This window comes from Corvus cornix, chromosome 2, assembly GCF_000738735.6.
Source record: "Corvus cornix cornix isolate S_Up_H32 chromosome 2, ASM73873v5, whole genome shotgun sequence".
In the NCBI taxonomy this organism is placed as follows: Eukaryota; Metazoa; Chordata; class Aves; order Passeriformes; family Corvidae; genus Corvus; species Corvus cornix.
This window is the reverse complement of record NC_046333.1, coordinates 146,563,303-146,585,429: the sequence shown is the minus strand read 5'-3', so window position 1 is coordinate 146,585,429 and position 22,127 is coordinate 146,563,303. Positions and strand designations below refer to the sequence as shown.

The following is a 22,127-nucleotide window of genomic DNA, read 5'->3' as shown; positions in this document are numbered from 1 at the left end:
AGGAAGAGCACATGGTGGTGAACCCCTTTCCCAGGCCTGTGTTTAGTTAGTCTCAGCTCTGTTCTGTACTGGCATGGCTATAATTTTCTGGTACTTGGGGTTCTTTACTTAGTTATGCCTATGACCACAAAAGAGCCCTTTGCAAAACCACACACATCACTATTAAAGTTTCTGAGTAATTAATCTTTATTGAAGCTAAGTCACTCACTATTTCACCAAAAGGAGAGGTATTGCTTCTTAATCTCATGAAAGATTTAAAAAAAATCAATTTCTAGCAGTAGCATCAGACTAATTCATATTAGGAGCACTCTCAATTTTCACTGGAGCAAATGATCAACTACTGAAGCCATCTAGAAAAATTTTAATGCATTCAAAGCTGCATTTGCTGTGGTTTTAGTAGAAAGATGAAATTCATTAAATTCTTTCTTACAGAACAGATTACTTGATCTGACACTTTCTACACCCTCAAAGTCTGATGAATGTCATGCTCTTAATACCACTGATTAGTTTATAAAAATACAGAAAAACAAACCCACAGATACAGCAATTTAGTCCAAAGGTTGGCTTAAGCCAGTATTTGGTCTGAGCACAATCACACACAGCAGCGCAAATACATCGTAAGTATTCTGAATGCTTTTTGAAATAATTTGCAACTCATGAACTTCTACTGCTACAGATGATTCTTGTTCTTCTAGTGCTTCTCAATCACACCTGTTTCTATGAGTTTTTACTGTGTCCCCTTAAGACCATGTGAAAATTTTCAAGAGACTGAAAAATTTCAGGTGATCTCATCTCTAGGAAACTACATGTAGGCAAAGCTCCCTGTTGTCATCTCAAACATCAGTTGCTCTGGGATGCGTGGAGATACCTGTGCACAGTGCTAGAGAGGGTCTACCAAGACATCTGAGTTAAATGACTAATTAATTCAGTGATTCAAATTGCTGGTTGTGCAGGACTATCAAACTCAGGCCAAAGAACTGGGGGCAGCACTCAGATATCCAATAACTTAAAGTTCAAGCCTAAATTAGATGATGGCACATACAAGTAGATGTGATTGGGGACCTTCACAACACTGCAGCAGCACCTTTTCTTACCTATGCTCCTTCTCTAGCCCTTGAGAAAATGGGTTTTTTCCACCCAAAATCCAGGTGTACAAACTCGGGTAAGCCTGACCACTTACAGATCCTTACAGTTCAGTGTTTAACCTGGAGCTCAGACTCAGTTTGCACAGCACTCAATAACCAGATAAGTTTGCAGTGTGCAAGATTCAAGATCATTATATATTTCATCAGGACAACACACAGAGCAGCACAAAGATCACAGTCACCCTTGGGCACAGGCAGAGAAGGACAAGTGTACTTACCAAATATATTGGCTGTTGCTATGCTAATAAAGCAACAGAGGGTGCAAAATGGGATGGAGCCCATCTTGTGAGGGGAGAGCCCCATCCCCTCCTGTCTGTGAGGCAGTTCTGTGCACCCCACAGAGCCTTCACAGCCCTTTTATAGCACCCATCATGGGGATGGGTTCACTTCTGTGCTGGTGGCTGGGCACAGAATGGCGTGAGTGACGCACATGATGCTTCTGAGCAAATTGCAAGAGGCCCTTTCAGCTGGAACTGCCCTCTTGGCTCTCCTCAGCCAGTTCTCATCCCCGCTCCAGGGAGCACAACTGAGCCAAGTGGCAGCAGGCACAGTGGGTGGCAGGGGGGCTCCAGCAAGTAAATTGAGCATATTGGTGTGACCCTGGGCAGAGCTCTGGCTCTGACCTGCCCCAGGGTGCAGCCAGGCTCTGCACTCCCCAGTGGAAGTGCACATTTTTGCATTCCCAGAGAGCTGAGCCTGCTGAGGGACAGACCAGAGTTAGGCCTCTGGGTGCTGCACATTAGGAGTGAATGTAACTCATAATGTGGTTATTTATTAAGTGAAAAACAGTATGGATGCAGCTCCACTGACTAAAGTGAATTGAGGATCAGAGTCAATTACATTCCATCTTTTGCTTTTACTCCCACTTGCACCATGCACTTTAACACAGCCAAGTATCCGACAAAAGGAGCTTCACTTCTTGGGCTTCATCCTCTAGCTGTACGACTAGTATGACCATGAGGACTGTTAAGTCAAGCTTTTTGGTACTAATTACATGCAAGATCCTCATCCTAAAACATATGGGAAATATTATTTCTTTGGTTCCAGAGTTTCAATCGTTAATTGGCCACCTCTTGTAACTGTGAGTCAGCATTTACTTGCACCAGGAATTATGAGAACTCACCCTCACATGTACAGCAGTGGTCGGATAAATAAGCCCCAAATAATTACTTAAATAGTAACAGCGCATGGATTTAAGTTGATTTCAAGAAAAAGTGAGAGCAGCACTCTTGTTTGTGATTCATGGGTACTAGACAGCCTAGACAGAACTCTGCCGATACTCTCCCACAGACGAAGAGTGTGCCAGCAGTGATCCAAGCATTCTTCTGTGCTGGCTGCAGACCACTGCCATGCCATGGTGCTTGATGAATACGGTAAAATATGATCTCCAAGAGCAGCACAAGCTTGCTTTAGCATGACTGTGCTTTTAAAAATGAGTGGAACTGTATTTGGAATTTACTTTCAAGCAACCTATTCTGGATTTGAGCAAAGTCAACAGTCTGCAGAATGATCAAGCTGGGAAAAGATGAATAACACGTCCAGTGTAGATGACAGACCAAGAAAAGGCAACCTTTAGAGGCATAAAGATGACAAATCCTGTAACAGCCCTGATGAAGCAGACACAGAAAGAAACTGAATTTCGGGATTAGCATAGCATTTGTAGGGAAACACCCATGCAGAGCAAAAGAAAAAAGAATCCAACTAAATAACCAGTATTAGCACTAGGATGGCTAAATCAGGAAAGAAGAAAAGTTTGACAATAACATGTATTTCTGATCCAAGGATGCTTCAAGAGCCTCAGGTTTGTGTCTGACCCCCACACAGTGGGGCAGACACAGGGGAGCAACAAGAAAGAGCCTAGTCCAGTGCCATGACAGGCTCTGCATGGGCAGCAGGGTTGGTGCTTACAGGTGCTGTGATGTCTCCGAGCCAATGAAACATCTCCAGAGTGTGTTGGGGGCCTGTGATACTGATTTAGTCCAATTTTCTAAAGTTATTAGAAAAGTGTCATTCAGGTTCCTTGCACAGCAAATGGGCAGAGGAGTTTATTAAGGAGTTTATTTATTAAGGTCACTATTTACTTTCCTTCTTTATTCTTTGCTATAAAAGGCTGATAATGGAGTAAGGCAGACAGGAAAGCAGGAAGTATCAAAGGGCTATTATTACCAGAAAGAAGCACAAACTCACAGTATATACATAGTGTTGATTCCCAAGACGATTTTTCTTTCCTTCATAAACACTCAGAAAACAACCTATGAACTACTCAAGTTGGGAAGAACAGCCAAGTCTTAAAAGCCTCTTATAAAACTGAGAAAAGGAATTTTGGCAATTGGCATCACTTAAACCACTTCTAGATGTGCATCAAACCAAAGTGGGCATCTTGGTACGTGCACGTTCAAGGGGATGCAAGAGCCTGTGGATTAAAAAGGAAAAAAAGTTGTTTACAAAGCAGTATGTGGAATTCACATTCATCAGAGAAAAAGAGGCACTTGTCTATCTATGGCTGGTCAAATACAAAGAAAAGCCTTGCATAACCTTCAGTGAAGGGACAATGGAATTGACTTCTATTTTTAGCACCTGAGAAAAGATGGAGTAACATCTTAAATTAGCTCATCAATGAAGAGCAAAAAAGGAGTAAGTGGAAAACACCCCTGTGGCAATACAGCCTTAAAATTATAATGTCTTCAAAATAATTACTCTAGTGCTGGAAATGAGGGTTTTGTTTGTTGTGCACAATGGCAAAAGCTACTTAATCTATACTACAAACTATAACTGTTAGGGGAAAGATAAAGGTCAGTGAGATGAGACACTGAAATCACAAACCTCAAGGGACAAGCAGACATTTATTCATCGTTCCAGTTTTGCATACACTTTCTTAGCGGAAGAGACAGTTTGTGCAACTGCAATTTTACATTTAGAAAGGCTCAGGGATAAATGATTCCTGTATATAAATACACAGACATCTGTATCCACAGAAAGGTTACTCTTACCCAAATTAAATTGAGCCTGAGAAGTCAACCTTAGCTTAAAAAAAGAACTGGAGGGACCCCCCAAAATGAGGCAGCAAATTGGAAGCAAATTTTAAGAACTGAAAACATTGTGAAATTATGCTCACATCAATCAGTTCATTTATTTTAAATAATAAATTGTTTTTCTGTGTTAAATAAAGCACCAGTGTTGGACAATCCTCTCACACCTTTTAAGAAAGCTACATAAAAACAGACTAACACCATTTATTACACTTACAGATAGAGAACTAAGGTTTACATTCAGCACATTCATTTCCTTTTGAAGCACTTATCTCTATCATCTCTGATTAAGTCCTCATGTGATGGAAAATTAAAAGACAACAAGATGACAGCCCCAGATAAAACACTTTTTGGTGTATTCACTTTATACATGACACATTCTTCAAACTGAAAAACAGTGGGGAGGTTCCAGTAATTTCACACTAAACTTGCCTAGATCAGAAAAGTGGGCACAGGACTTGTCAAATTTTAAATTATAAATTACCATTTGGAAAAGTGCCTTTGGTGACAAGACCTAAAGAAGCCTGTGAAAGATACTTGAGTTTGTTTTGTCCCTGCAGGAACTGACCATTTCTAGGACATGTAAAATGGCTTTTTTTCTTACTTATTCATTGAAGATAACAGTTTTCCTCTATCCAATAGTACCACAGTGATTCCAGGTAGAAAAATAGGTATTTTATTCTCACAACACCTGGAATGCAGATTGGTTTGAAATCCCAAGCAGGAGCCAGTCTGCAACCTGCAGTGACACACAGGATTTGTACCTTGAATCGATTCAGTATTTGACAAAAAACAGCTGAGGCAGTGAGAAAAGTCACCACCAGTCACACAAGGACAGCAACAGGGTGCTAAACTCTTGGTGTTGGTGGAACAAAACTGCTTTGGGTCTTTTCAATAATGAAGTATTTAACCTTCTCTGGACTAAAGGCAACGGTGTAGAGCCAGTGGAGTCAGAAAGGAAGTTCAAGGACAAACACAGCTCCTGGCACACAACAAAGTTGTGAATTCAGTAAGCCACCAATGAAAAAAGATGGATTAAACTTGGGGAGCCCAGATCTGTCAAGTGACTGATAAAACCAATGGACTTCTTAAAAATTTTGGTAAAGGAAACTTCAGTTTGCTAGAAGAGAAAGATACATTTAGGGAAAGGCCAATTTGCACAGATCTTTCACAGTATGTTTGTATAGATCTGACATCCTATTTCTACTGCAGACAAGACACTGGGCTGGCCAGATGAATGGTCTGACTCGGGAAACCTCTTCTTTAAGAATTGAAAAAAATGTTTCAGTGTGTTGCTCCAAGATCTGAATCTGCTCTTGTATCTTAAATTTGAGAGCCTGCTTTGAGACTGTCCCTTCAACAATGATTAAAATGTTTCAGAATTAAAATTTTTAAGTTCGTTACATTTATGATCGTATCTACTTTTTCTGTGAACAAAAAAAGAATTCTGTATCAGTAGCTTAGTGAGATTCTGTCCAATTTCATTCATCTGCTGTTTATCATTTGTGCCTTTGTCCACAGGATGCCCAAAAGAACTTCCTTAGCATTGTTAGCTTATTTGTTTTCTACCACAGTAGTGTCTTGAACAACTTGTGGATGATATTATTAAATCACTAAAAGTAAAAACTAAAAGATACTTTTTAATGACATGGTACAAAGGCACAAAACACCCTTAGAAGGCAGATGTCTGCCCACAAGAAGAGATGCCATCACTGTCAACATGCTGTTGAAAGACATTGACTGTAAAGAATGAAGTGCATTGCAAAACTCAAACCCTGAAATTGTTAAAACACCAAAGCAGTTCAGAAACAGAAAAACCTTCTAATTACTTTGCCATATACAGTAAGGAAATCAGTACTGTAAATAATTTACTGATTGTATCATTTGCCTAAAGGCTAAAATACAACTGAAGATTCCCTCAAGCCCTGCAGTGTAGAAAAATGAGTATCAATGACTGCACATAACCTATGAACTACAGGCTAAACATGCAGCTGAAGATTCCCTAACGCTTTAAAACATACTCAAACACTCACTAGCTCGCCAGAAGAAAAGTCCATGGAATGGGAGCCCAGGCACGTAACAATCTCAACAGACCTTTATTGTGAATATTAGAATGCAGTCAACATTATTGCTATTATAAAAAACAAATCACAGAAGAAAAGTATTTTGCTTCTCTCATAGAAGATTTAATCATAGTGCAGTGCTGCCTCTCCCAGTGTTTAGTGACAATACACTGACACACGTGGCTACAGCTGAACAGAGGAGGCTTGGCCAGTTTTCAGGAAAGGAAGACTGCTGTTTGAAGCAAACAGCAATTGAACTAGCTTAGTTATCCAGCCCATGGAGTAAGGGAAGGGAACTTCTGTCCTGAATGATTTTTCATGCTAGTTCATTTTCTCCATGTGGTATCCAATTTTTCATTTGGGTTGTTCAGGGTGGTGCAGAATGGCTGCCAAATGCACAATCTGCACTCGGTGCAGTGTATTTTCACCATTTTTACATGCTCTGTACTTGTTTTCCATATACAAACCGATATACACATAGTGTATAATATTTATTGCTAAAGACAGACCCCCACACCCAGCACCCAGGACATTACAAAATGTAACAGAAACCATTACTGAAGCATTTCAAACAGCCTCTGCAAAATCCTCACCTAAAGCCATATGCAATCAGTACAACAGAAAAAAATTGGGAGCTAATAAAATGTGAGAATAACAACGGGCATTTCAAAAGTGATTAAGCCTCTGACTTTAATAAGCACTCCAAAATTAAGGTGCATATACTGAAACATTTTTAAGCAGTACAGCAAAAACCTATAGTTCCAGTGTTCTGAACCATCCTGCTTGCAAATGAATGGCATCATTGCACACACCCCCTTAACACACCAGCACCTCCACAGAGCTACTAATAGCTACTAATTAGCTACTAATAGCTACTAAGGGCAAGGCAGCTGGGACGGCCTGACTGCTCTTTTGGCTGTGAAGCCCCTGCCTGCAGAGTCCTGCCCACCCTCCGTTTGTTGATTTTTACATCAAGCTCCAGTTCAGTTCAGGATCTGTTTTGTGCCTTTTATAGTTCCAGTGAAGAAAAATGGTTACTGTTTCCCTTCAAATACAAAGGAAAAATAGTGTGGTTTACAACATCAAAATACTTTCACAATTTTACTGTAATGTTTGAATGACTCCTTTGCATCCCAACCCTCAGTTTGGCAAGGAGTGCTGGAGCCCAACAGTGCCAGAGGGGTTTTGCTGTAATATTAATTCAATTATTATTAATTCAATAATAATAATTAGTTAAGTTAGAAGGCAGATGGGAGTAGAGGGAGATCACCACTTGCACAAGACAGAAGAGGCTTAATTAAGGGACATAGCAAAAACACCTGGAGATTTTGATTTTGGTGCACACACTCCAACTGTACAGAAGTCCCAGGGCACTCTGGAGGCTGTGGACAGAAGAGCTGAAGAGACCTTTCCCCATGACTGCTTCCCACAGCAGCCAGGAATAACTGGGCATGAGAACAGAGGAGTGAAACCCTCCAGGCACCACAGAAACCAGAGTGCAGAAAGCTGAAGAATGAAAGGAGAAACAGATGCATGCTGCAGAACGAACAGATGAGCACATGTAGAAGCTCAGAGACAAAATTAAGAGACAGGTGGCTATCAGCCATACAAGATACCTGCACCCAGGGAAGAACAGTTTCAATTCTTTGCTACCCAGCAAATACAGGAAATCTATCAGAAAATTGCAAGCCATCTTCTTTGTCTATTTGAAAGAAAACGACAGGCTTCTACCACTGTAAACCACTCCACAGCTGAACAAAGATCTATGCATCTAAGGCCAGAATGTCCAAAATATGGGCACTATTCAACCAACAGCTACCCAAGGAAAGGGTTAACAGAAGCATCTTCCAACCCATCCCGTGATATCACCTGAAGTATGTCCATTTTGTAACCAGAACGTGGGAGCCCCATCATGTCATACCAGACCACAGCACCAACACTACACTTCATTTATGACTGCAGTATTGCTGTCCTGCTGCCATCACTGCAACTGAAACACAGAATTCCTGATGTAGAAGCCTTCGGTATGGTAACAAGTAGGAGCAGGCTTTGAAGTTGAATCACCCTGATACCTCCATTAAAAGAACAAGCAAACAAACAAAAAACCCTAACTAACCCTCAGACAAAAAGCTGGGCATTCAAAGGCTCCAAAAGCTTGCCATTTAGCCCTGTGAAATCACAAGAGGCTTCTGTAAAATGGCATTTCCCTTTTGTCTACTACTATTTATAACTCCTAATCAGTGAAAGAAGGCTGCAAATTTAAACATTTTGCCTTTCTGTGCACATATATCAAACAGTCCTTACACTGCCATATACTATTTTTTCCTCAGAGAGGGTCTGTCCCCTCCATCAAACAATGCAATCACAATTCACACCCCAATAAATGATGTTGCAAATAGACTGAGTGTACATCCCTGGCTTATTTAGAGAGGAAGTAGGAAGACAGATGGAAAATTATGCCTACAGGAATAAGATTCTCTCGATAAGGCCAACTAGGAAGAAATACTGGTAAGAGCCAGATCACACTGGGGTTGACTGGCACACAAGCAAAGCAATCAACTGTACGTTACATTCTGTGCAAAACACTTAGCATTTTTATGGCACTTGACTTGTGTTTAGAAGAAAAACCTCAAAAGCATCCCAAACCTTTGAATACTTGAGAAACTGGGGTCAGAAACTAATGTCCACGTTACAGACCAGCACCACGACTTGAGAAAGCAAACTCAGACAAGTTTGTGAAACATTCGAGCAGTACATGATGTATCATACATAGCATGGTCTGTAAGGACACCGAGATTGTATTTCTTAGAAGATATGAATGCTTGCAGGAATTTTTATAATACATGACTACACAATGAACATTAAAAAAATACTGAACAGATTGTTTTTGTAACCACAGTCCATCCTGAACAAGGCAGGATCTTGGGGGTAAAATTACTATTCGTGTAAATTAAGAGGCCATTACACATACAAACAGAAGACACATTAAAGCTGCAAGGGCAACTTCAACTTTGACCTTAGGATTTCCTTTTCAGGATACCATTCCTCCATCTCTTTAGTAAGAATAAAACCTCTATCCTCCCCCCTGAACTCTCCAAGTCCGCTTTCACCTTCAGTAACATTTACAATTATATTACATCACACAAATGCACACACATTGCATAATATTGCTACAGTGTATGCTGTATAAATTCTGTAAATACACTCCACTTTGTTTCAAAGTAATTCATCTGGATTTACACTTCTCTTATACAGTACACACAGTACCACATTCAAGGATATGCAGCAAGTGAATAGTCTATAAAAAAAGTCTCACATATCCAAAAGCAAGTAGGTCACTCAGCTATTCATGTTTGAAGCAGTTATTTAAGCATCAACTTAGAGTATTTATTAACAGTTGCTATAAAATGTCAACAACTCCTCAGCTCTTATGTTCTTTCTGCATTATGGAGTTGCCAACCATTCCATAATTCCATGTTATCATGCAGCTCTGGGATGTCTCCTACAAGCTTGATGTGGGAAGACTTTAAATAGCAACCGCTCTGTAACAGGAGTTTACATTTTGCTTTGGCCATCAGGAGTGATAACTCACTTCAGGTATGACAGACAGTGAGGAAAGGTCGGGGTAGGTTTACTTTAGCTATGAACCAGCCACGCCGCTTTCTTTCTCAATAATGGTTTTATCATGAAAGTTCAATGCACTGGTTGCAAAGTCTTTCCCAGATAATCCATCTTTGGCACATTTTTCAGTTGTATGCATCCTTAAAAGGCATTCCAAGATTTTTTTGATGGTCTGTACATAGTAACAATCACTTCTTTTTTACATTTGTATGTAGATCAGGAAGAAAAGTGGAAAATGTAGAGTATACAGAATAGTTTTAATAAACAGTTTTACATACAGTACCTTACATATAGAACAGTGTGTTTGCAAATTTAAATAATTTTTGAATGTACAGTGGCTTGTACTCTTATCAAAAGGTAAATTCAAGTTTACTGTCTATCGGTTCTAAAATGCATTTATACAGATAACTAGAACTGATAAACAGATGTGAGGCATAAAATGTTCAAGTATCTTAATGTCCTCAGTTAAATAGCCTCCTTTTAACAGTCATATTTTACAAATTTCAAAACCTGTACATACATTATTTTCAATTTTAGAAACTGCTTGTTAAAAGGTAACATGAACCACCAGTTCTTGTAGTCTATTGTAATAAAACTAGACGTGTAGAGAGAAATGTGCATGGTAAGTATATGTGTACATGTGCATCTATACACATATACATACACACAGAGACATAGATGTAGCACTGGGTACAGCGGAAACTTATCAGCACAGGAAAAGTCTTGGGCTCAAAATCCAACAAGAGCGAACAGAGCAAGTAGGTTGCCTTTGGTTTCATGACATTTTGCTCACTGAAGCTGAAAAATTTTATAAAAACAACTTCGATAAGGTATCTTGTGATTTTTTTCCTCTAGTGGTTTAGAATATTCACAGCCACAGACAGTTTTGCTGCTCTTGTCATTCCACATCTGCACGGAGGATGGTGAAGTTTTCAGAGGGCCAACACCAGAATAGAGCTACCCAGGACAAAAATTGTACCTTGATTCCTGAATACTGCTATAGAACATAAAAAAATATAAACTAGATACAATTTTCGATGGATTGCTGGCACCGAGTAGGACTTTGGAAAAAACCTTCACAAAAGTCATAATCAAACTCTCATCCCAGTGATTTTAATAATATTTGGCACATCTGACCACTATTTGCCACTTCTGTTTTAAAGGAGCCTAGGAGTGCTGTTCTAGGGATTTCTATTTAAAAAAATATTTTAAAAGGGAGACCATGACAAGTAATTTTTTTCAAAAATCAAAGCTAGTATGTTTGTTTTCCTGAACATTCATAAGAGACAGAAATAACATAAAAAACCTTCCTTGCAGAGAAGATACAGCTCTCTCTGTATCTACCTTTTACTAGCAAGATAAAGAAGATTGCATTGTTAGTCAGCTGAACTCTGCTAATTTAGAAACGTTGCCACGGGTTTCAAAATAGTAGCATTCCTCTTCATTGAGTTTTTGTTTGTTGCATTTCCTTGTATCTGGGGATTTACTTGTTTAACATGTAAAAATACCGAGAAATTGACATTTCTCAGTATATATAATATAATTTTGAAGCCTGGACATTGAATATTCATATTTTCAATAAAACAGATTCCTGACTCTAAACTTCCTCTCTTCTTTCTAAAGCTTCAGGCTATTAATGTAATCAGCAAAGAACCAGATAAACGCTCAGCTTTTTGCTGTCTTCCTGTCAGTCTTGTGGCTAATAAGAAAATTCACTGTAAAGAAGCTATTTTTACTTTATTCTTCCTTTTGTCATACAGAGCAAAGTGTTGCTATTTGCTGTACTTTTCCCATGTCAACTAAGAGCTGTTTGATACGTCGTTTGAGCTGAGGCAATCTTGCCAGAGGATCTGGTGGTTCCAGTTCTCCAGTGAAATCAAGCCAGCTTTCTAAAACTACAGAAGGAAAAGGAAGAAGTTGATTAGAGTAAGTCTTTGAGAAACAGTTTCCATAAAAATTAAACTTTTCTTTCTTACTTTGTGTTTCATAAAAAGGGAAAATACACTGAGGCTGTGATTTTTATTCAACAGAAGAAATTTTGTTAGGGAAACACCAACTAATTCTGTATTTCTCTTGAACAATCCAATATTCTGATTTGATTGTTGCTATAAAAAGGTACCTGGGAGTAAATTATACCCTTGGCTCACAATTTACCCTCTACACACATAAAAGCAACTTCAGTTCATGGTCTTCTCTGACAGTTCTGGAACAGAAAATGCAACCCTTAAACACAAGGCTTCCTTCTGCCACTTCCACAAGCTCCTGTGGACAATGTCCAGATTACAGAATGGTTTTCCAATCTTCAACAAATGTTTTCATTTCTCTGCTTGCAGAAACAGAGAAGGTAAAAGATCAACCCTGTTAGTTTAGAAACACTGTCTAGGAAAAGCAGGGATACTGGAAGTAAAACTGCAAATAGAAATAAGACAATTTTATTTGTTAAAAGATTAATTAAGGACTCCTATGACTAGACTGTAAGCTCCCTCAGTTACTGGTTTCTATGACTGGCAAGTCATAGACACCTATGTGCTACAATATTCTCGTACACTGTAATTTCATTCAAGTTTTCTCATAAAGACTGAATTGTCTTCATGAAACCACTTGCTTACTAATACATTAAAAAAAAAGTTGAAGGCACAATAAACACTTTTTTTCCCCCCTAAATATTGTCAGTTACTAGAACAATCAGGCAAAAATTGCTGCAGGCGAAAAGCCATCAGCTTTATGCTCCATACCTGGACAAAGACTAGACAAGTTATCTAAGCCTTTTGAAGTCTGAGCCTGAGCTCAGGGGTTTTGTGTGCTTGAGCTACTTTATTGGGCATTGAAAACTTGTGGAAGAGGGCGGGGAGATCAAGGGTACAAGCTCTGCTTATAATTCTGGGACCCAAATTTGAACAGAATACTTAAAAATCCATCCTCAGTGCCTCAGGTCACTTTGAACACATTAGTCATGAGAGATGCTGCTACAGGTGTATTAACAAGTAATCTGGCAATGCAGTTACCATCAACTTCTTTTTCAATCAGGTCCATTCTGCTGGTGACTTCATTCTGTACATTCTCTATATGGGTGAGGAGATTGAGCTGCCATTGAAGATGTGTGTCCACTTGTTCTTCTGAGCCTTTTCTTTCATTACAAACAAACACAGTGTTTCCTTCAGCAGAATTCTTCATAGGAGCAACAGAAAGAAAAAAATTGCCATTTAAGATTGTTTTTTGCTTTGTTTTAATTTCTGGTGTTGATTTCAACATTTGAGTCACATGATAAACTCTGCTGGTTTAGAACTGTACTTCTGTATATATGACAAAAAGCATACTCAAAAAGCCACATACTATGACACATCAATAGACTAAAGCAAACAAAATGCAAATTCCACATAAATAAGCATCTATATCTTTTGCCTCATTTCCCTAATACTGAAGTTTATCAGCTCAAATACTATGTTTAATGTAGTAATACAGATTGTACTTCTGTGCCCTTTTTATATAAAAACATGCAAAATCCTAAGGTTTGTTTCCATGGAAAACTCCCTACAATGCAGTAGTACCTAAGATGTCAACAGTCAGTGTTTTGCACAAGTAAGTCAGACATCCTATTTCACAGAATCCCAGAATGGGTCAGGTTGGAAGGGACCACAGTGAGTCACCCAGTCCAACCTCCATGCTCAAAAGCAGGGTCATCCCAGAGCACATGGCATAGGATTGCATCCATATAGCTCTGGAGCATCTCCAGTGCAGGAGAGACTCCACAATCTCTCTGGGCAATCTGTTCTGTTTGCTGATTAAGACAAAAAACTTCTCTTCCTAGCTGTTATGACTCCACCTGCTTTCCAAGCACAAGTCTGGGACAGAATTGAACATGTTTGGAGACAGTTACAGTAACACGCAGAGTTATGCAAACATAGGATCTGAGGAAGATTGACTTCTTTGAAATAATTAGTACTTTCACAGCAAGCCAGAGACAATAAACAAGCTCATAATCTTTCTAAGTTTGATGTTTCAGCTATTGAATGGAAGTAGACCAGATTTAATGTGTTAAAATACTCAGCATCTCCAGCAATTAGCAGGATTAACAGCTTCCAATTTATATCCACTATGACTTTATATCCAACGAAGTTCTTTCACTATTGAAGATTCTATTTTAAGAACTAGAATGCCAGATACACGTGCTCACACAGTGTCAGTTCATGCCAAATGCCAGAGCAAAGAGTGACTTTAATTGTATTAATACACTTCTCTGAAGAGCTCAAGCTAATTTTCCACACCACATAAAAAAGAAATGGTGTTAGGTCTGTTATTAAAATATTTCTTTCTCCAGTCAAATATGGGAAGAGTGAGAAGAGAAGTAAAGAAGAAAATAGGAACTGATGGATTTTAAGTTACTACTTAAGCAAAAAAATCCAACTTTCATTTTAAGCTTAAAATTAAAAAAAACCAACCAACCAAATAAAACTCTTAGTGACCTGAGGGCAGCTTTATTAGCAAGTCAGACAGGATAAGCATTGTTAATACTCCTAAAGTTCATTAAAGGAGTTAAAATTATGTATCAGAGATAAATTTTATTTGAAAGGTAAGAGAGTTTTGATGCTTTCATGATATTAAAAATTTCTCTTCTCTGAAGACATCAGGTTTGCTTCCATGGTGTTTTCAGTATTCAAACTGTTGTTAATCTAATGAAAAATATTTCCAATATAAATAAGAAATGCTCTATTCCAATTTTCAGACCCTCTCTAAAACCACAGGAATACCATTTTTCCCTCGCTGTATAAGGAACCGAGTCCATAATTCTAAAACCAAAATCATCTTTCAGCCTGCTTCAGTAAGTTAGAGAAAATTTCAAAGCTAAATAACTTGATATCTAAATAACATCATAAATGTGGGGTTTTTTCTTCTAATGATCTCTATATTTATTCAAATGGCTAGTAAATGCTTCTTGAAAAAAATCACAAAATCCAGGTTCTCCTCTAAGCTATGGGATCAACATAGGCAATCAGGGAGTGATGGCAGGAGAAGAATGCAGGATACAGCTTGTGGACAAGAAATAACAGGAGGTTCAGGTGGGGAAGGCTTGTGCTTTCAGAAGCAAAACCAAGGAAACTAAATACAATTTAAAAGATAATGCATAGCCCAAAAATGGACTTGATAACAGTCAATCCAAACAGTGTTTGTAAGAGAAAAGGAAGTAGGTAACAGAACTGCAGATTAGGGTAAGACAAAACAGCATGGAAAACCGGAATATTGGAGGCTCTGAAGAATGCTAGAAATGAAAATTCAAAGCCTCAATCAAACTTTGACAAGGAGAGGAGAAAGGGCACCTTACAGAGAAGTCAGATCAATTAAAAATGGTCCTTCAATGTCAATTTTAAGGGGAGTGCAAACAGGTTCATGGAGAAATCAAAGAGAGCTCTTCCATGCCTATCATGTTTAGGCAGAAGGCCTTATTTTAGTATCAAGGCTGACTAATGGCAAGGTGACTAAGGTGTCCCCAAAGGAAAGAACACTCTTAAGCCAAGAAGAGATCTGTTTGGGACAGTATCAGAGAGCACCTAGCTTTTTAGATATATGCTTGAATCTCTGAAGGAAATACAAGTTTTGTTTCACTGCTCATCCGTATTTTCCTTTAATTCTAAATGTCTTTATACTATTTATACTATTTACAATGACAATTTAAACTGCTGTTGGAAGGCAAGTGTATTTGACACTGCTTGCATGTCTCCTTACTATAAACCTGAATATAGTCATGCAATTTAGCATACGAACAGGTATTTTTAACTAGAATGAACCAAAAATTCCCCATTCAGATTACACAGCTTACATGCCACATTTAGAACTAAAATTAAGAAGAAAAAAGATGTGTCATACTCATTTCTTCCACACCAGAAACTGTATGTCAAAAGAGGGATGAGTTGGACGATTTACCCTCACATGGTATTGTAGAAAACAGAAAGGTTTGGTTCTCTTTGGTTTTTGCTCAGAGAGCTCTTCACTAAAAGCAGATTAACAAGTTTCAGACCTTTTCCACCAAACAATGGATTCAAACCATTAATGTACAAATGAGAAAGATGTTTAAACAGCAAAATATAATCCTGACTAAAAATGTTTCATTAGAAGAAATATGCAATATAGAAGACTGAAAAGCAGTTGCCCATGAGGTGAAATTAGTTGGTCAGTAAATCATTACTTGTGGATGGCATTCTAGGTAGCGTTGCTATTAAAAGAAGAACACAGTACAATAATAAACACTATTAAAAAACCTTGGTTTAACAAACAACAAAAAAAACTCTTAACACATGTCGATAACTGAACCCAGAGAAAAAGGGAAACCTGTCCCATTTTCCTCACCTTGCAAAAACCATGTAAGCTGTTCCAAGACCCTGCATTTTAAGAATAGGGTTCTTTTCTCTCAAAACATTAGACTGAGAACAAAGTTTTAGCATAGGCAATACTTTAACCATACTCTGTATTTCATACAACAGCTGAAATGAACATACTTCACCTGGAAGTATTTCAGTGACCCAACTTTGCTTCCCGTAATTTCTGCTGATTTATTTGATAGAATATGTCGACTGACAGCAATAAACTTTCTAAAATACCTGTATGTGCTTCAGTTTTATCAGATTAAACATACTTTTCCAAATAAAGTTTCCCAGATGAAGAATGATACTTACCTGCTCATTCATGCCACCATCTTTAAAAGAATACTGCAAACAGTTTTTATTTTCTGTGTGATATTCCTGATCTTCCTCAAAGCTACTTGTATCTTCATCATCTGAGCTCACAGGGTCAGTGACTGCTTTGTAGTCTTGACTAAAACTCTGTGGTTTTTGGTAACTGTGCTCACTTGTGATATATGTTTCTTCCATCTTCTGGGGTATACTGGGTGGCTCTTTATGGTTTTGACTATGACATGTCCTTTCAGCTGGATTAACAGCATCCTGCAAAGTCACTAATTTTTTCTCTACCCCAACAGTTCTTTGTTCTTGTTCTTTTCTCATCCCTGAATAAGCCCAGAGATGAAGGTCTGGGTGATGCTTATTTCTGCAATGAAGGAGAGGAAAAAAAAAGCAAGTTATAGAGAACACCATTAAGAGCACTGAACTATCTAGCATCCTATTCTCCTAGATCTTAGCTACTGATAAGCACCATTATCAAACATGAAATACTCCTAGGTCATTCATCAATTTAAGATAAATCTAGAATGTCCCTTTAACACAAAATTTACCAAAAAAAAATCACCAGTCCCAACAGACCATATCTGTTTGGGTGCTGAACACCCAACTCCCACTGAAACTGAGGGTACTCCACATCTTGCACTTAAATTATTTAAAATGTTATACAAGAAAGAACTTCAGTGTGAGAGAAAAATGCATAAGGAATAATGGTAGTCTCTGCCACCTGAATATATAAAGCTGGAAAATAAACCCTGGACTGATACTTACTTCAGTATCCCAATCTTCAGCTGCAATCCATGCAGTATTTCTGTTACCCCATATACATCTGCCAGTAGGTGGTGTGTTGACACGATCTTTTTGGCATTAAGATGAGAGTAGTTCTCTTTCAAAAACGATAATCCACACATGTGTCCATTGTTTAGCCAGTCTTTGTCATAGAGATATTTGGCACTCCACCTCTGTCCTGGGGTAAGCAATAAACAAATTGAGGGCCATCTAAAGCCACAGCAGAGTTATATTTACAACTAGAGTGCTACAATTATGTGCTGTACTTGCCTAAATATCTCCTAACATCAATGAAAGGATGACTCAAGAGCTTGCTATTAATATATTAAAATTTAGTTTTTGTGGATTAAGAGGAAAATCTTAAAACTTATGAGAACAAAAATAAGCCTGAAACCTCAAGACCCCTCTAAATGGTATTTGAAATTAACGCCTAATCACCTTTGCAATCAAACTACATGATATTAAGATCTGTGTTGTTATCAAAATAACCACCAAAAAAAAAAGTTTACATTGGCATTTTATTTATCTAAATACTGCATCTTGCTTTTATTTTTTAAAAAAGGAAGCCTAAGTTACGAAGAGAAATGCTAGAGAGAGCATTTTATATGGACATATCCAAAATACCAGTTTGTTTCTAAACGACAAATGTTTTGCTTCAATACTGAATTCAGTATTTATTGGAAGCCAGGAAAAAGCTTCAGGAAAAGCAGATATTTCAATGTTATCTGACAGCAGAGCTCTTACACTCTCCTTTTGAGGTGCCTTTCACCAGACTTCTAGAGAGGGTATTGATGTATGTGGGCCTCAGGTCTTCCCTCCTATAGGTAACAGTCTTAACCCAACCAGCAGGAATGAGTATTTAGCTAATGCTTCTACTGTAGCTAAATAACTACTAAAAACCCCAGACAAATTAAAAAAAAAAAAAAACCCCAACCAAAAACCAAAAAAGCCCACCCAAAACTAGAAATGCATAATGCTAATTATTGCAATGTTATTGTTTACAACAAGGAACCCAGATGGACTGATGGCAGTATCTTACACTTGATTTCAAATCATACTATCATCAAATACAGAACAAAGAACGGGTTGATGGAAGCCCTTCATACCTTTCAGGAGAATACCCTGTCTATCTCCTTTTTGCCCATTATCCCAATACACTTTAAAATACTGACATTGAGAATGACTTTTTTCTCCTGACATAGAAAGAAAAGAAGTAATGGTTAGGAAGGGAGAGAAGATAAAAATCAGGGACACAGACTCTGCATAGCAGGGGAAAACGAAGTACCTAATACAGTGCAGGGAAAGAACACAAGACAGATTAGCTGGGTTTAGTAAGAAAAAGCTGGGCTGCTCAAAGAGACACCACACAGAACTATCAGACAAGACTCTCTACCACCAGTTTTGATTCACACTGGGGCATATGGAACCAGCTCTATTTTCCTAATATTTCATTTCAAAAATAGCTCATGAAAACTCTGCAAACAATTTTTGTATTTCACTTCTTAAATTTAGAAGGAAAATAAATTTGAGGTTGTAGTCTCACTGCCCTTTTGAAACAGCTGGACTGCTGGATATTTCACCAGAAGACAGGTATGTGCATTTGTATCAATTGTCTGAAGAAATTACAAAAAACTTTCTTTCAAATTCTTTAGTTTTTCTCCAAGTAACTGTTAAGAAAAATGTGTTTATCGCAGAATAATTTTTAAACCAACATCTTCCTAATCAAATTTATTCAGTTTAAAAGTAAATAGAGTTCTCCTAGTTCTTACAAATTTAACATAACTATCTGAAGTTCAACATATGCTGTTTGTGCACTATTGTTTACTGTAAGATGTGCTAGATTCTTCTGTATTTAAATATTCAGTTCCACACTTTTACACAGTTCTGGGCAAATGTAAACATTTAAAATTGCAATTACTATGAAATGCCATCCACAGCATATTTGAGTGTACTGTGGTACTGAGTCCTTTTCCTCTAAGAAAATATTTAAATGAACAAATGTGATTCCAAGTACTGGTAAAACAGATCCCTGAACAAAAATGATTTTTTTAGAAAGACTTTCCAGACTATACCAACATAAAAAAGTGCTAAGGTTTGGGGGGAATTAAGTTTCAACAAGTAAAACAATGGTAACTGAGTTTATGGGTAAGATTTAGCACAGCTGACCATGATGTTACTAACACAAAAGTAAGTTTCTGCTCAGAGCCAAACTTAGAATCACTTGCCCCAAAGAAGCTTTACAAGTAACACAGAACAGACAAAGCTTGAACAATTTAAGTAAATTCATAACATATCTGCTCAAAAATCCCAAGAAGGGCTGAAGATAAAGGTGTTTTATCCATACCTGGTGGATCTCTGCAGATGTAACAGATGTACTGCTCTGGAATGCTGTCCTCCAACAGTCCCATGCATACACTGTGCTGCCAACACAAGCATTCTTCACACTGACATCAGAAAAAAAACAACAAAAGCAAAAACTAAAACTGAGACAAGCAGATGCAAAAACTCAGAAGCTACTTCTTGTATCATCAAAATCCAGAGAACAGCAGTTTAATTTAAATAGCTGGTTTGAGCAAGATTATTTTAGTTGGGCAATTTGTGCTTGGGTAGACAAAGACATCAAGCTAAAAAAAAAAGAGCTCTAGATCTGAAAGTTACCTCAACCACAAACTCCAGACTGGAGAAAAAAAAAAAAAAAAGAAACTGAAGATGTATTATTTAATAGAATTTTATTACAACATTCAGTATTTTAGCACCTACATATTTAGTACTGAAACATAAGACAGGAGTATAATATTATAGTAAAGTAGAAAGATAATGTAATACATTACAGCATAACAGTGAAAAGTAGAAAACTCTTCAGTTTAATTATTTATATTTACAAAGCATCTCTCCAGTGCGCTAGAAAGATGTGCTTTTAATATCGCACCAATGGAAAATCTAAAAGAAAAAGAAAATGAAGAGAAAATGAAAGAGGAGAAACAAGAGAATAGGAGAGCAAAATAGAAGTGGTAAGACATGAGAGCCTAGAAACAGCAAACTGGTTGCTCTCAGTGAGACAAGCATGAAGAGGAAAAATCAGGCCATTAGACTTCAAAAACAGGCAGGAAACTACCTCTTAAAAAGATATTTCCCTTTCTCAACTCTGTGCTTGCCAGTGTTTTAAATACCTGTTGGCTCACTGCTGAAAATCTCCCCTCTTTGCTTTGACATGCCTTCGAGCATCAACCTGTTTAAAACACCAAAGCCACCTTTCCTCCTGTCACTACAGCTACAATATCATTCTCTTGTGTCTCCAAAGATTGCCACACCAGTCCATTTTTCCACATTGTTACCACAGCCAAACTCCTGCTCAGTTCCTCCAACACAGCACTGCAATTCAACCTGCTCCCAGAGAGACCCTGTGTGCCTTCCATTGCCAGGGCTCTGTCAGTTCCAGAAGAGTTAAGTCCACTAACACGACAGCCCTACTTGTTTCCTTTAAATCTTGACTAAAAGCCTCCATACTGTCAACAGGAACTGTACCACAGTAATAGTTGAATACAAACCTGTTTTTTGAACGGGGGTAAAAACCACAGGAAGTTCATGACCTTTTTAAATTATTGGCAACTGAGTTCTTCCTTACTGCTTTCTGCATCTGATTTAATCACTGCATTATAAACTCCTTGACAAAAAAGACTTGAAATTACTCATGGATGGGAAATGGTCTCTTCATTGGAGTACAAAGAAATAAGCAGCAGGAGTTGCAATCCATCAACACCTGAATGCTGTGCAGACATGGTATACTCTTCTTCCATTTTATTTGTACCAACTTAAGATGTAAATTCTCAGCAGTTTCTAAAACCTGGTACTAATACCCAGTGTGAGAGAAGTGCTATTCTAAAGATGAAACACACATCACAGTACTGACAGTATTTAGTGTCTGCACGGGAGACATGTTGCACACAGAGGGACATTTACAGTGAGCAGAGAGGTTTCTATAAGTGGTACTGCAAAGCACAAGAGCCAAACCAGAAGGGCTCGTATAATCAGGATGGTCTGGGGAAGAGAAGTAACGGTTTGTGGCAAAGGATACTTTATTCCAAATTTATCAGCTGACTTCAAAGAAAGGTTACCTTTCCTTACAAATTTGTCCTACGTATCAAATTGCTACAGAAACTCCATCCTAGAGCAACAGCTCTGCATCCACTGAACAGAGGCAAACCAAGTGCAGAACAAAGAAATATTTTGTTCTTGTTCACTTATGTACAGCTCTCTACATAATTTCAGTCTGTGACACATCAAAAGGGCACCTGCACAAGCAAAACTCACGGAAAATATAACTCCACACACCAAACTTCTTTACCTGAATCATAAAGCCATTTTCTTCATCAAGTTCACAAATGCATCTAACAATTTCATTGAGAGCATCATCTTCATCCTGAGACTCTTCAAAGTTAGTTGAATCAAAATCCTGATTGTATTCATCACCACTAAGTAACAAACTCTCTGTGGAAGAATCATCCAAGAACTCCACATCTGAAAGGTCTAATAAAAATAAATACATGTGAAACTGTGTGTGAAGAGACACAATAATTCACAGAAATACAGGGAGTTTCGACAGTTAAAAATCTTAATCTGCATTAGCAAAAAAATCGCTCTCAAACACACTGCTGGTATATGAGATTTCTAGATGAATTCTGCAAAGTCCCTTTAACGTGCTCTCCTCAGATGCAGAGTAGCAACACTTAACCAAAGCAAGTACAAGGCAGAACAGCTTAAGGAGTGTAAGCATTTTGATTTAAATAGATGAAGGATAAATCAGTCACTGTA

General features: G+C 38.0%; 2 protein-coding genes across 5 annotated transcripts in view; both read right to left on the bottom strand.

The window, feature by feature from the left end:
- TG (thyroglobulin) overlaps positions 1–1,427 on the bottom strand; it is a 149,399-nt gene extending 147,972 nt beyond the window's left edge. The window contains exon 1 of the mRNA XM_039549565.1: positions 1,364–1,427. Coding sequence (XP_039405499.1) covers positions 1,364–1,427 — 64 coding nt within the window. The remainder of the gene's footprint in view (positions 1–1,363) is intronic.
- A 2,829-nt stretch (positions 1,428–4,256) lies between these two features.
- The window catches only part of PHF20L1 (PHD finger protein 20 like 1), a 58,657-nt gene continuing 40,786 nt past the window's right edge, over positions 4,257–22,127 (bottom strand). For 3 of the 4 annotated variants that reach the window (XM_039548202.1, XM_039548203.1, XM_010404746.4), the window contains 7 exons: positions 21,661–21,842; positions 19,660–19,759; positions 18,422–18,508; positions 17,298–17,493; positions 16,527–16,896; positions 12,864–13,026; positions 4,257–11,753 (listed from right to left, as the gene is read on the bottom strand). In XM_039548202.1, coding sequence (XP_039404136.1) covers positions 11,611–11,753; positions 12,864–13,026; positions 16,527–16,896; positions 17,298–17,493; positions 18,422–18,508; positions 19,660–19,759; positions 21,661–21,842 — 1,241 coding nt within the window. In that variant the 3' untranslated portion in view covers positions 4,257–11,610. The remainder of the gene's footprint in view (positions 11,754–12,863; positions 13,027–16,526; positions 16,897–17,297; positions 17,494–18,421; positions 18,509–19,659; positions 19,760–21,660; positions 21,843–22,127) is intronic. The other variant, XM_039548204.1, reaches the window with a different exon arrangement.